The 12,027-nt window shown below is 45.8% G+C and overlaps 1 protein-coding gene across 1 annotated transcript; it reads right to left on the bottom strand.

The window, feature by feature from the left end:
• Positions 1–6,067: 6,067 nt before the first annotated feature.
• foxj1b (forkhead box J1b) lies at positions 6,068–10,773 on the bottom strand. The gene is given in 4 exon segments (XM_029456578.1): positions 6,068–8,721; positions 8,724–8,903; positions 9,721–10,372; positions 10,490–10,773. Coding segments are annotated over 3 exon segments (1,467 nt in total). The 5' UTR covers positions 10,303–10,372; positions 10,490–10,773; the 3' UTR covers positions 6,068–8,016.
• Between the last annotated feature and the right edge of the window lie 1,254 nt (positions 10,774–12,027).

Here is a 12,027-nt window from a genome sequence, read left to right as displayed (position 1 = left end):
TTATTATAGCGTCAACATCCACTTCACAATCAAAAGAAATGAAAACATTTGGAATATGACGGGTGGTGTCGATGACTTGACTTGATACGTTTCATTGATGAACTGCAGGAACATTATGCTCTGGACGGAAAGTTGTACATCGCAACTTGAACCTGGCCAGATTCATTGTGACCATGAGTTCTGGAGCTCGACAGCGATCTAACCAGGAGCTCTCTGGCTGGGAATCAGTCGGAGCAGCAGGCCAGATCGAGGAGGTTGGTCCAGACTTGTTTTCTGCTCTGCTCCTTGGCACAGAGACTGACGCTGTGTGAGTGGCAGAGCTCCAGCGCTGTCCTGGCTCACTCTCCACACTCTCGTCCATGCTCACCCTCCTGACACGCTGCCCTCTGGCTAGCCCTCTATGTGTGGGCATGAGTGTGTGCATGAGTGTGTGCAAGCGTTAGACGGTGTGAGGGTTTGTGCACTTGTCTCTCGGTGCCTGAGTAATCTGTGACTGGCTTGAATCTGTGTGCGTAATTGTCTCTATGGTATGTGTGTATATGTGTGTATGTGTGTTTGTGTGTGTGTGTGTGTGTGTGTGTGTGTGTGTGGCAGCTGTGTGCCCTCCTCCTGTCTGCCTGTGGGACAATCAGCCGCTCCCTGCGACCACAGAGACCGGAGGCGCGGGGCAAGAATGTCTTTCAGTGACCAAGTGGTGGATGCCAAGATGCACACATACATGCACACACAAGCCAAAAGAACACACATATATGCTGATACACACAGGTTGCTTTCTTACTCATCCTTACAATTTCATTATGAATATTACTTTCAGTACAAGGTTTCATTTGGAAAGCTTAATTTTTCCAGCCGAATGTTACAGGGAGTGCACATTCTGAAGGCCGGGTCACTGAACTTTGATAAACAAATAAAAACCGTAGAGCGATAACAAGATGTCTGGACTGTGCTGACCTGGGACAAGAGGGACATGCAAAAGGACAATGCTAACGCTGCTATGCTAACGCTGCTATGCTAACGCTGCTATGCTAACGCTGCTATGCTAACGCTGCTATGCTAACGCTGCATATTAACCGCATGGCTCAATGAGGAGTCTTTTCCCCACTAATCAGTAACTCTAAGAAAACAACTCATCACAGGGAAAATATAAAGCTTAAAACAAAGTAATAAATATTCTGATGAAATGAAAATGACACGTGATCGAACCTGATACGAAACAATCAGCACCCACTGGTGCAATGTTACAAGCATTGCACTGAAAACACGATACCTTATAATAAAGCAGTATACGTGCAAATATCACATGTTAGGAGCTGACGGGAAACAATAAGACATCTGACACCCATCATCGACGGCGGTTGTTCAGCGCACGAGGCCGACACAAAGCAGCGAGGAGAGTCAAATCATCCCCATGACGGACTGACTGGGTGGTGCCATCGGAGAAGATGTGCAGTGTGCTCTGCAGTGGACACCGAAAGTGTTTTCCACGAGGCTGACCTCACTGGAGTTCCTTATCTTAGCTCGCAGCAGCACCGTCACTGAAAGTCTACTCTGTGAGGTCTACGAGAAAAATGTAAAGGTCAAAGCCTTTATGGGGAAGGCAGTCCGAGCACTTAAGAGCAGATGTAATGGAAATGGTTTCTGATGTTTTTGCGCCGTGCTGCGAATGCCTAATCCTGTGTGTGTGCGTGTGTGTGCGTGTGTGTGTGTGTGTAATCCTCAAGTTCCAGCCACATCTCTGGAGAACACATACAGGAAGTCCTGAACACTGAAGCCTGGTTATGTTTTAAAATGTGGGAGAAAACTGATTGGCAGAGGGATGATGGTCCTCCACCAAAAAACAAATTGTCATTTAAAACAAATGTCCTGCATTTCTACACCACCTGCACTAGTGGAGATCAGTTGGATCGAGGGTTTAGTAGAGAGCGGGGCAGCACATGAGCATGAGATAGTTACAGGAACTGAACTGGGGATGTAGTGTCACGAACCACGGAATCACAGAAGCGGGAAAACACACAAAGGCAGGAAGTTAAGTGACCTGGAACGAGAGGGAAAGGTGAGTTTCAAAACAAAACAGGAAGTGCAAGACGACACTAGACAAGAGTGACGGTAACTTAACATAACGTGACCTGAGAGACGTTAAACACTGCACATGAACTCAACTATAACATAAATACATATAAATAATCTGACGGGACATGACATGTAGTGGTCAACTACACATGTCCGCTGGTTAAACTGTCCAAAGTTAAGTTATAGCAAAACGTGGCGTCCCCTAACCGAATAATGGTGACGCATTTGCTCCACTTGCTCCATTACTCAGGCATCTATGGGGGTGAATCTGGCTTTACATAATCTCTGTACGTATGCCTAATTGCCATCTGTGTGTGTGCACTTGTGTTTGCACTCATTTGCACACCTGCACTTGTCTGCACGACATGCCCCGTTTAAATAGAATTAGCATATCAAAAAAGAAACAAAATCTAAAAGGGTTTCTGTGTGGCTCTCCTGGACAAAAAAACAACTCCAGCGATAAAGCTTTTATGGAAGGATGATGCTCGCAAACATTCAGTTCTTAGAGTAATGATCCTGTTCTTATTGTATGTAAACATGGCCATGTGCACACTCGTAGGTAAAACCCTAATGAAAGAAAAGCCCTTCACTATACTACACCGCAGTCCTTTTATTCTAATTTACCGTCCGCAATTACTTTCAAAATGGAACAGGCAATCTAAATGGAAGCCTCATTAGCATTTCATGCATAAACAGCAGCCTGTTGGAAAAACTGTTTGGGTGTATTTCCTGCTCAAGTCCCTCCTCTTGTGTCGGGCCAGTGTGGAGAGGCTGTAATGGACGGGCGGACCGCTGAATATCATCCCAGTCTTTTTCCCTTATCAATATGTGATGAGGGCTTGGAAACCAGAGATGGACGCCAATTTCCCGCCAGTTCAGAGGGGTGAAGGTTACTCCTGCTGGAAGTCCTTTCCTCACGTGTGTGTGTGTGTCTGTGTGTGTGTGTGTGTGTGATTCCTTGCTTCGAATCATGAGGAAATTGCATTTATCAGTGTGATCTAACACTTATTTGTACATGTAATCACTCACTCTCAGGGGTTCCTCGGGGGCTATAAAACAGGCTTAGGGCGTTCTCCGCTGACACTTTTTGCTTTGTGCCACAATGAAGGATGTAATTAGTTAGGGACCCCCATCACGTGTCTTCTATTAGCTGTCCCCCTTAAAGAATAGCTCTGTGGCTTTCCCCAATACATGGAGAGTTGAACCCTCTGTCTATGTCACGTTGGGAGGGGCGCTTCTTTAGCAAAGCTGGTTGACCCTGTTTATGCTTGACTCTAATCAGGAGCAGTCCAGAGGGTGCCATGATGGCAATAAAACACCAAATACACCCTCTTCTTGTCTGTTGCCCTCCTCTGTGTAACCCGCCCGAGCTCACACACAAACATGATACAGAGCCCCCCAGAGGGGCACCAAGGAGGAGGTTATAAACCATTATAAGTCAGGTTAACCTACACTGACAGCCCAGCTTGTTCCTCCTTCTTTGAGCAGGTCCGCGTGCTGGGCAGTCCCAGGCTCTCATCCGCCACGCTGAATAGAACCACGGGGCTCTGGCTCCACAGAGATAGTGTTATCTGGGCCGCCACGGGGCTCCGACCACAACCGTGTACACACACGCTCAGCGGGCAGCGCACACATCAACGAGAGTGCAGACAAAGAAGCCTGTGGACCAACACAAACATCATGGGCATATAATGTAAGCAGCACATATGCACACGGTCGCGGACGAACGGAGACAAATGTGAAAGTTCACACACACACACACACACACACACACACACACACACACACACACACACACACACACAAGCACATGTGGATGCCTCTTTAGAGTTCAGTTTGAGTGTGAGAGTGACACTGAGACACATTTCTCTCGGCCTATAACTGGTATAAAGTGACCTGCTGCCATTGGCCGGATTATGAGACAAAGGGCCGCAACATCTTACACAGGAGAGACGTTGTCTGTTTGTCTGTCAGCAGGAAGAACTACTGACCCGGTTTTCATGAAACTTGATGGAGCACGAGCCCGGGATTAACACTTCACATTTTGGAGTAGATCCGAATCACGGGGCGGATACAAGCATTATTTTATACGTAAATTAACATTGCTCTGCGCTCTCCGAGTGACCTTCTAGTTTTGTGTCTCTTTGTGGTCATTTTGGGTTATTTTATGCCTCTTTGCAGTTGCTTTGCGTCTCTGTGTTGTCGCTTTTATGTCCATTTGTGGTCATTTCATTCAAGCGAAAGTTTGCAGGTAGAGGCCAGGGAGACACTCTCTGGCCCCTGGGCCTGCCCCCGATAGGATGGTTCAGCAATCCATTCATGGCTGCAGCTGTCGCAGGATCAGCCTCTCTATCAGCTTGAGTGATTTTTCTGGTGCACGGTGGCCGGTGGTCACACTCCTCGGGCCTCGAATCAGCCTGTAGTCCCTGCTGTTTTTAGGAATCTGAGTTATTCCACCCATTCCTAGAGATCTCCACACATGACCTGTCGCCGCTGGGAGCCACGAGCCAGAGGGCGGGGATAAGCTGCATTTCTCCCCGTTTTTTATCCAACAATTTCAATTAAAAAGAGATTTGAGGTGGAAAAGCACATTTTCATACGGGGCATGCGGCTAAAATCCTGGAAAAGGGGGAGACGAGGTGGAGTGGGGAGTTTTGAGGACATATAACAGCTATGAGACATGACAGAAAGTGTTGATTTAGAGAGGAGTTTGTTCTCTCATTGAACTCATTTGATCCTGAAGCGCACAATTAAAACTTTTAATCACATCTTTATATCTTTTTGAACTTCTGGCCTCTCGTGAACCTCAAGCTCCTCAGACCTCCTGATACACCTCATACACGCCTGTGTTTGTACTGGATGCTTCTGATCTGATATTTATTTATTTGTATTTGTCCCAAAACGTTCTAACTTTTTAACTTAAATGTACGTGTTTTAGCCTTGCTAGCAGTGTGGTCTTATGACTGGGTGGTAAAGATATTAAGAGTTGAGTTAAACGTTAAAGGACACATGCATGCTAACACACTATGACTGTGAGTATGTTAGCGGGCCGATGTTAGCATTTAGCCCAAAGCAGCGCTAAGTACGACCTCACAGAGCCGCTAGCGTGTCTGCAGATTCTGAAGCCCTGAGTTGTGCTTCCCACAAGGACATGAGCTGTTGGGAAACTGTGACGAGGAAACTTTTGGATCTTTTGTAGGGTTTCTCCTCACACCTGCAGTCTGGTTTCAACATGGTTCTTGCCCATTTGCGTCCGCGTACTTGGTAAATCATTAGATGTGCACGGAGCGGTGTAAACCTGCCTGCCATGTGGCCTGTCAGAGGGTGTGACATCACTTTGGCTGTGCGACTCTGTGTCAAACGCAAATCAAGCTATAGTCTGGTTAATTATTGCTTATATTTAGATATTTACACAGATAAGTGCTTTAGCGGAATTGTTAGCATGCTAAACTTAGATGGTGAACATGGTCAACATTATACCTGCTTAGCATCAACATATAAGAATCGTCATTGTGAGCATGTTAGCATTGATGTTAGCATTGATGTTAGCATTGATGTTAGCATTAAGCTCAAAGCACCGCTGTGCCTGAGCCTTGCGGAGCTGCTTAGCACGACTGTAGACTTTTAGTCTTGTTCACTTTTTTTGTCTCATTTGTGAAACACTTTGTAGCAAATTATAACAAAGGCCTTATAATTGCTACTTTTTGATTTACTTAATTATAGCTGGCCTTGATCTTAATCTTAAATCAAATTTTCAACCTGCGGACCAAAACCCAGATACTCATCAAGGTGAGTAATTGTCTTGAGTGTAATTATTGTCGGAGTATTGTTGTCTCAAAGAGTTGACACACAAGGTCATGTTAAAGGTACAATTGTTTACTTATAAGATGCATTATATTGTCGAGCTGTTATATCTTGTCCCTGTATGGTTCAAACACCAAGCGAGTCCAGACCTGTCTGTGCTGATTAATGATAAACTGTGATGGACATGTTATCTCTTCATTGCACACGCACACACACACACACACACACACACACACACACACACACACACACGCACACACAATGATCCTGACTGCAGCTTGAAACACTGTGAGCGTGTGAGCGTTTACATCTCTGATATTGCACAGTGACAAGTGAACAATGCATGTTTTTGTTATTGTTCTTTCTTTAATTGACACCATTTATTGCATCAAGGCATGATTGCATTTTTAAACAGCTTAAAAAAGTACAAATGAAAATAACATGGTGGGATTAAAGAGTATCAAACTTGATCAATATGATACAATAAGAAAATCTGGCCTGTAAGAGTCGAGTTGTATCTGCTCGTCATTCGTCTCCTCAAACCGACACATTTAGAATTGTGAAGACAAACCATACAAAAAAAAAGACATACACCAAAGTAATCAAGGACAAATCCATCACCCAGTGACAGAAAACAGAACTTTTTTTTCTTATTATTAATCAACACAGAAACACCAATGAACTGCATATTCCTTATCAACAGATTTGGCGAAATATAATCAACAAATGCCCAGTTTTGTATATATTTGGAAATAAAAACAGTATATTTAAGCAACAAAAAGAGAAAATGTTGAAAGACAAACTGATATGGATAATTACAGCATATGCATCACTTTCATTATGGTCAGTAAACCTTTAGAAAACCGTCATTTTAATACGATAAAAAATAAAACTAAGACATCCTGGAAATAAAAGCTGTCTTGCTTTCCTAAAACTGCTGCCTATCAAAGTGCATAATGTTCGATTTACATGACTGACAAGAAGGCGATCGATGTTCAGCTCTGCTCCTCATAACTGTAGACAAATGGCAAATATTCCGGCCTAGCTTTATGCTATATACTTTAGTGAATATATATTAAATCGACTATATAACAAAGCCATAAATGACTGATTTCTAATCTCAGACTATGAGTTTAAAGTCTCCATCCTGCTCTCATAACTTGATGAATGGCTGATTTTGCTGCATGTTAGTAAAAAAAAAGTTTAATGCTAATGTAGCAAAGTAGAATCCTGCAAGTCTTCTCAGTCGCAGGTGGAGAGCGCTTTAAAGGAGGGTGGATGAGGTCTTCTGTCATCGTTTCATCAAAAGGAATTAGCTGCAGGTCATTTGAACACATTCTCTTCTCACCAGCTGACGTTCGAGACGTTATACTTCCAGAAAGTCCAACGTGTCCACGTGAAACTTTAATTTGGTTTGTAAAAGTTTCTCACTTGTATTGTCATTTCATTTGTGGCCGATACGTCGGTGTTGTGTCGCGTTACACACGGCTGTCAATCACCTGACACCCTTCGAAAGGAATGGGAGTCTGTGCCGGGTGAATAATCCCTAATCATGTCGCGTAACAACCTTTTTTAATCAGATGTAGAGCTGCAACTACCGATTATCTTCTGCAGATCGTTTCACTGTTTGGCTATGAAATGTCGGAGAACAGTGAAAGATGTCCATCGCAGTCTCTCAAAGTCCAAAGTGATGTCTTTCAATGATTCGTCAGTCCAAAACCCAAAGGTATTCACATTAATATGATATAAAAAAAAGAGAAAAGCAGGAAATCTGCATTTCTAAGAGGCTGAAAACTGCATTTTCTGCCACTTTCGCACGAAACATTACTTTAATGATTAATCGATTGTCCAAATAGTTGGTGATTATTTTTCTGTCGATTGACTAATTGTTGCATATTTTTTGTTACGGGAATCTTTGTTGACTGGGTTCATAGTTCAAGTTCAAGATAGGTTTGACATTCTCATGTTTGAATTGTAACAAAACAAAGATTACAGATGTTTTGCGCTGCAGATGATCGGAGGGAATGCAGAAGTAGCTGCACCGTAGTAACCAGTGTTATCCTGTTGGGGGTCGGACCAGTCATCACACATGTTCAGCTCATTGGGAGATAATTAGGAGTCAATGAGGCTTGGGGTCAAAGGTCACAGATAGGCCTCCACTCGTTCCCATGGCTGCATCTCTGAGAAGAAGCCCTCGCACAGGCCGAAGCCCTGATCCAGAGTCAGAGGAATCGCCTGCGCCTCTTCTTTGATCTCGTCCCAGGGCTGCAGCACCACCTCCTCGGGCTGCTCCGGGAACAGCGCCGAGGGCTCGTCGAACTGCTGCAGGTGGTGGTGGTGGCTCTGGAGCAGCTGATCCGGGTCCAGCTGCTGCGGATGCTGCTGCACGTGCAGATCTCCCATATTGACCGTGCAGTCCAGGGAAGCGGCGTTCAGCTCCATGTAACCGTAGGATTGGTGGTGGTTCAGGTGCTGGCTCTGACCCATGACGTCCCCTCCGCCGCACCACCTCCCAAGCCCCGCTGGGTGCTGCCTCGCCTGCATGGAAACCTCCATCTCGCAGCCGAGGGAGCTCAGCGCCGTGTTGATGTCCAAATCCTCGAAGGTGCTACAGTTCCCGCTGAGGACGTCGTCGAACACGGACGCCAGGTCAAAGTCGCCCCTAAGGATGTCGGCTTTGTGAGCGTCTGTCGCTAAAAGAGGCGACTCCGACGCCCTCATCGCCTTGCTGATGCTCTTAGACGGCAGGTGCTTCCGTTTGCCGCCTTGGTAAGGGCAGCCATTTTGGGCGCTGTGATAACCCTGAACCAGTTTGCTCTGTCTGTGGGAAGCCGCCGCCGCCGCCAGCCGCTGCTGCTGCTGCTGCTGTAGCTGTTAGCAGACATCCTCCTGCGTTTGAAGATGCCATTGACAAACATGTCTGCATACTGCGGGTCGATCTGCCAGAAGCCTCCCTTCCCCGGCTCGTCTTTCTGTCTGGGGACCTTCTTGAAACACTTGTTGAGGGAAAGGTTGTGCCGAATGGAATTCTGCGACAAAGAAATAAAAATGATGGGATGCACAATATGGATTTCTTTAAAGCATCGTGTGCTCGTTATGTTCATGGCTTCGTATTATCGGCATCCTTTATAAAAAGAATACAAAAATCTATAAATATATTCAACATGATCTAATTGGCTTTGAGCAAATTTGAGTTAGTCATGCAAAAAGTGAACGTGTCAGTTTGTCTTTGAGAGAGAGATGAGCAGAGAGAAGGGGGGGGGGGGGGTTGTATTGTTGTTGTTTGTATAGGAAAGCAAATGTACCTAATGAGGCTTTCTAGTAACAGGCAGCTCTGTGCATTTCAAACATGATCAGCTGTGCTTAGCTGCCATCTCTCTCAGGAGCCCTCATTAACACACACACACACTCACACACACACACACACACACACACACACACACACACACACACACACACACACACACACACACACACACTTTAGAGTGCTTTCTCCACCCAATCATCATTCCCCTCAGACAAAAACCCTGGATGAGCTCTCTCTTGGAAGATGGAAATTTATTACCAAAAATACTTGTCATGGAAATCATCAAAGGCCCAAATTAGACTCTTATCATGTGTAAAAAACAAAAGGGGGGACATGCTGGAGGATTAAAAATGCACACTACATCTGATGGTTTTTGTTTCCCCACGTTGATAAAAGAAAGGCATTGTGTGATGTCCTGCAGCATAAAGATGTGGTGTCTGATGGTGACACTGGGATCAATTGCTCACCCTCCTCTCCCTCACCTCGCCATTTATCTGACTCATCAATAATAGAAGGGGGAGTTAGTTGGTCTCAGTTACCTGCCAGCTGGGCTCCGCGTGTCTGTAGTAGCAGAAATTCTCCGTTATCCAGTTATAGATGGTGGACAGAGTCACTTTGGGCTGTTTGCTGGCCTGCATGGCCATGCAGATGAGAGACGCGTAGGAATAGGGAGGTTTGACTTTAGGGTTGGTTTTGTAGTCGACTTCTGCAGGTGGACTGGCCTGGATGGGGATCTGTGCGTAGTCGTTCCCTGGATGTGCGCAATTGATGAAGTGCGGCACCGCGGTGGAGTCGCTGCCGGAGGTCACGGGGCTCCCGAGGTACAGAGGCATCCCAGTGGCGGCGGTGTCCCCGGCTGGTGGGCTGGACGGAGAGTCGGTGCCACCTCTGGGGACTCCGAGCCGCTTGAGAAACAGGTGCTGCTGGGAGGACGGGCAGCCCGGACCAGCTCCGGTGGGTCGCTCCGGGTCCGCGTTGAGGATGGAGAAATTCTGGAGCCAGTGGAGGCTGGTGAGGCTGTCATCCAGGGGGAGCGATTCACACCCGGTGACCTCCGGGTTCACCGCCAGCCATCTCTCCTGAAACTTGTTGGCAATGTCGGGGCTCGTCAGAACCGGCATTCTGGCTTTGTGCGCGCGGTGAGGGCTGAAGGCGGACAAAGATCTTCAAATCGGCATTTAAAGTTTGAATCTTGAAAAATAAAAAAAAGAACAACACAGTTAATTAAATGAATCGAAATCAACCGTACACTCAAACCACCACGGATGAAATTGGTCGAAACATCCCACACAGGCGTCATTTCCTTACCTTCGGTCCGGTGCAGCCTTTTTGGAGAAGATTCTCTGTGTGCACCTGTTGCAGTCCGTCCCTGCCTCTCCTCTCCTCTCCTCTCCAAGGAGTCAGCGGCGCATCCAGTGTCTGCGCAACAAGTGCGGCGGGGGGAGGGCGAGTAGCATCCAGCAGCAGCTCATGTGGAGGAAAAGGAAGAAAACGCGCCACTCAGGACAGATCCATGCCGACTCAGACGAACCGGGCTGTTACTCATCCAGACTCGACTCTGTTAGAGTGTCTGTGGGAGGTCAAGACGTGAGAATGTGTGGAGGAGGTTGTAGAATAAGTCTCTCATAAAGCCCGAGAGACTGCCCACCATCCCTTTAACCGCCTGAGGGGAGTTCTGATTGGCTGGATATTAGCTTCTGCAGCTCTCTCTCTCTCTCTCTCTCTCTCTCTCTCTCTCTCTCTCTCTCTCTCTCTCTCTCTCTCTCTCCTCCTCTCTCTCTATTCACTACCACACACACACACACACACACACACACACACACACACAAAAGGGCATTCAAATAAATGTGGAATGAGTGCACTACAGGTTCGCTGCAGTAAGAACAGTCAGTTTCGCTGTTTTTAATCTTTGCGTTCATCCAGGAAACAGGTTGAAATGTGACCTCTGTGGCGCGCGACCCCCCCCCCCATTGTTTCTTTTCAAGCGTGAAGAGGCAAATGTTGATTGGATATTTGAATGTGAGTTTTTCAACAACTGACTATAATCTTCCTGTTAAATTGTCCCTTCAGTGGATTTCCACACAGATATATATTTTAGTCTACACATAAGATCGTAAAGTACAACTTTTAGAAAGTCAGGTGGCTCGATGCAATTGGTTGGATGAAGTTTTATATATATTATGTTTATATTATAATCCAATGGCAATGTAAAAACGGTCACGTCAGTAGAAGAAAATAATACAAAATGACTAAATAATGCAATAAGAGAAGAGAAGGGAGAGCAACAGGTGTGTCACATAAAGCACAATAACATTGTGTATCTCTATATCCACTGCCCACGTGCGTCCCCGGTGTGTTTTAAATGCCCCACTGATGATCTAATATTTCCCCCACATTGATCTTAAACTATTTCATCAAGCCTAACACCCACGTGACCTGATCAGAAGGCCTTGTTCTGCTGATAGTTTTGCATTCACACTAAAAATCATTTGTTTTATATACTACACACATTTAATCCCTCCCTATTACTGTCATCTTCTAAACATTCAAGTAAAACTAATCATAGGCCATCTTTAATTCTGTGTGTGTATAAATGAAATGGCAGAGGCAATGTGAATTATGATGACACACTGCCACCCAGTGGATGAATACCGCACTGCAGCCACTAAAGAAAGACTGATCTACTGAAGCATGCAGAGATGCACCATGCATATTGGTTTTATTTACTCTGAGGGTATTTCCTGCACAGTGCCAACCATCTCTCTTCCTCCCCAACACAGATTGTGTCAACACATCTTCTGAGGTTAAAGATTTGGAGTGCGGAGGCTCAGTGTAGTGCACCGAGG

Source organism: Cottoperca gobio, chromosome 19 (assembly GCF_900634415.1).
Source record: "Cottoperca gobio chromosome 19, fCotGob3.1, whole genome shotgun sequence".
Lineage (NCBI taxonomy): Eukaryota > Metazoa > Chordata > Actinopteri > Perciformes > Bovichtidae > Cottoperca > Cottoperca gobio.
Note: the sequence above shows the minus strand (reverse complement) of the source record. Positions and strands in the feature narration are given on the sequence as shown.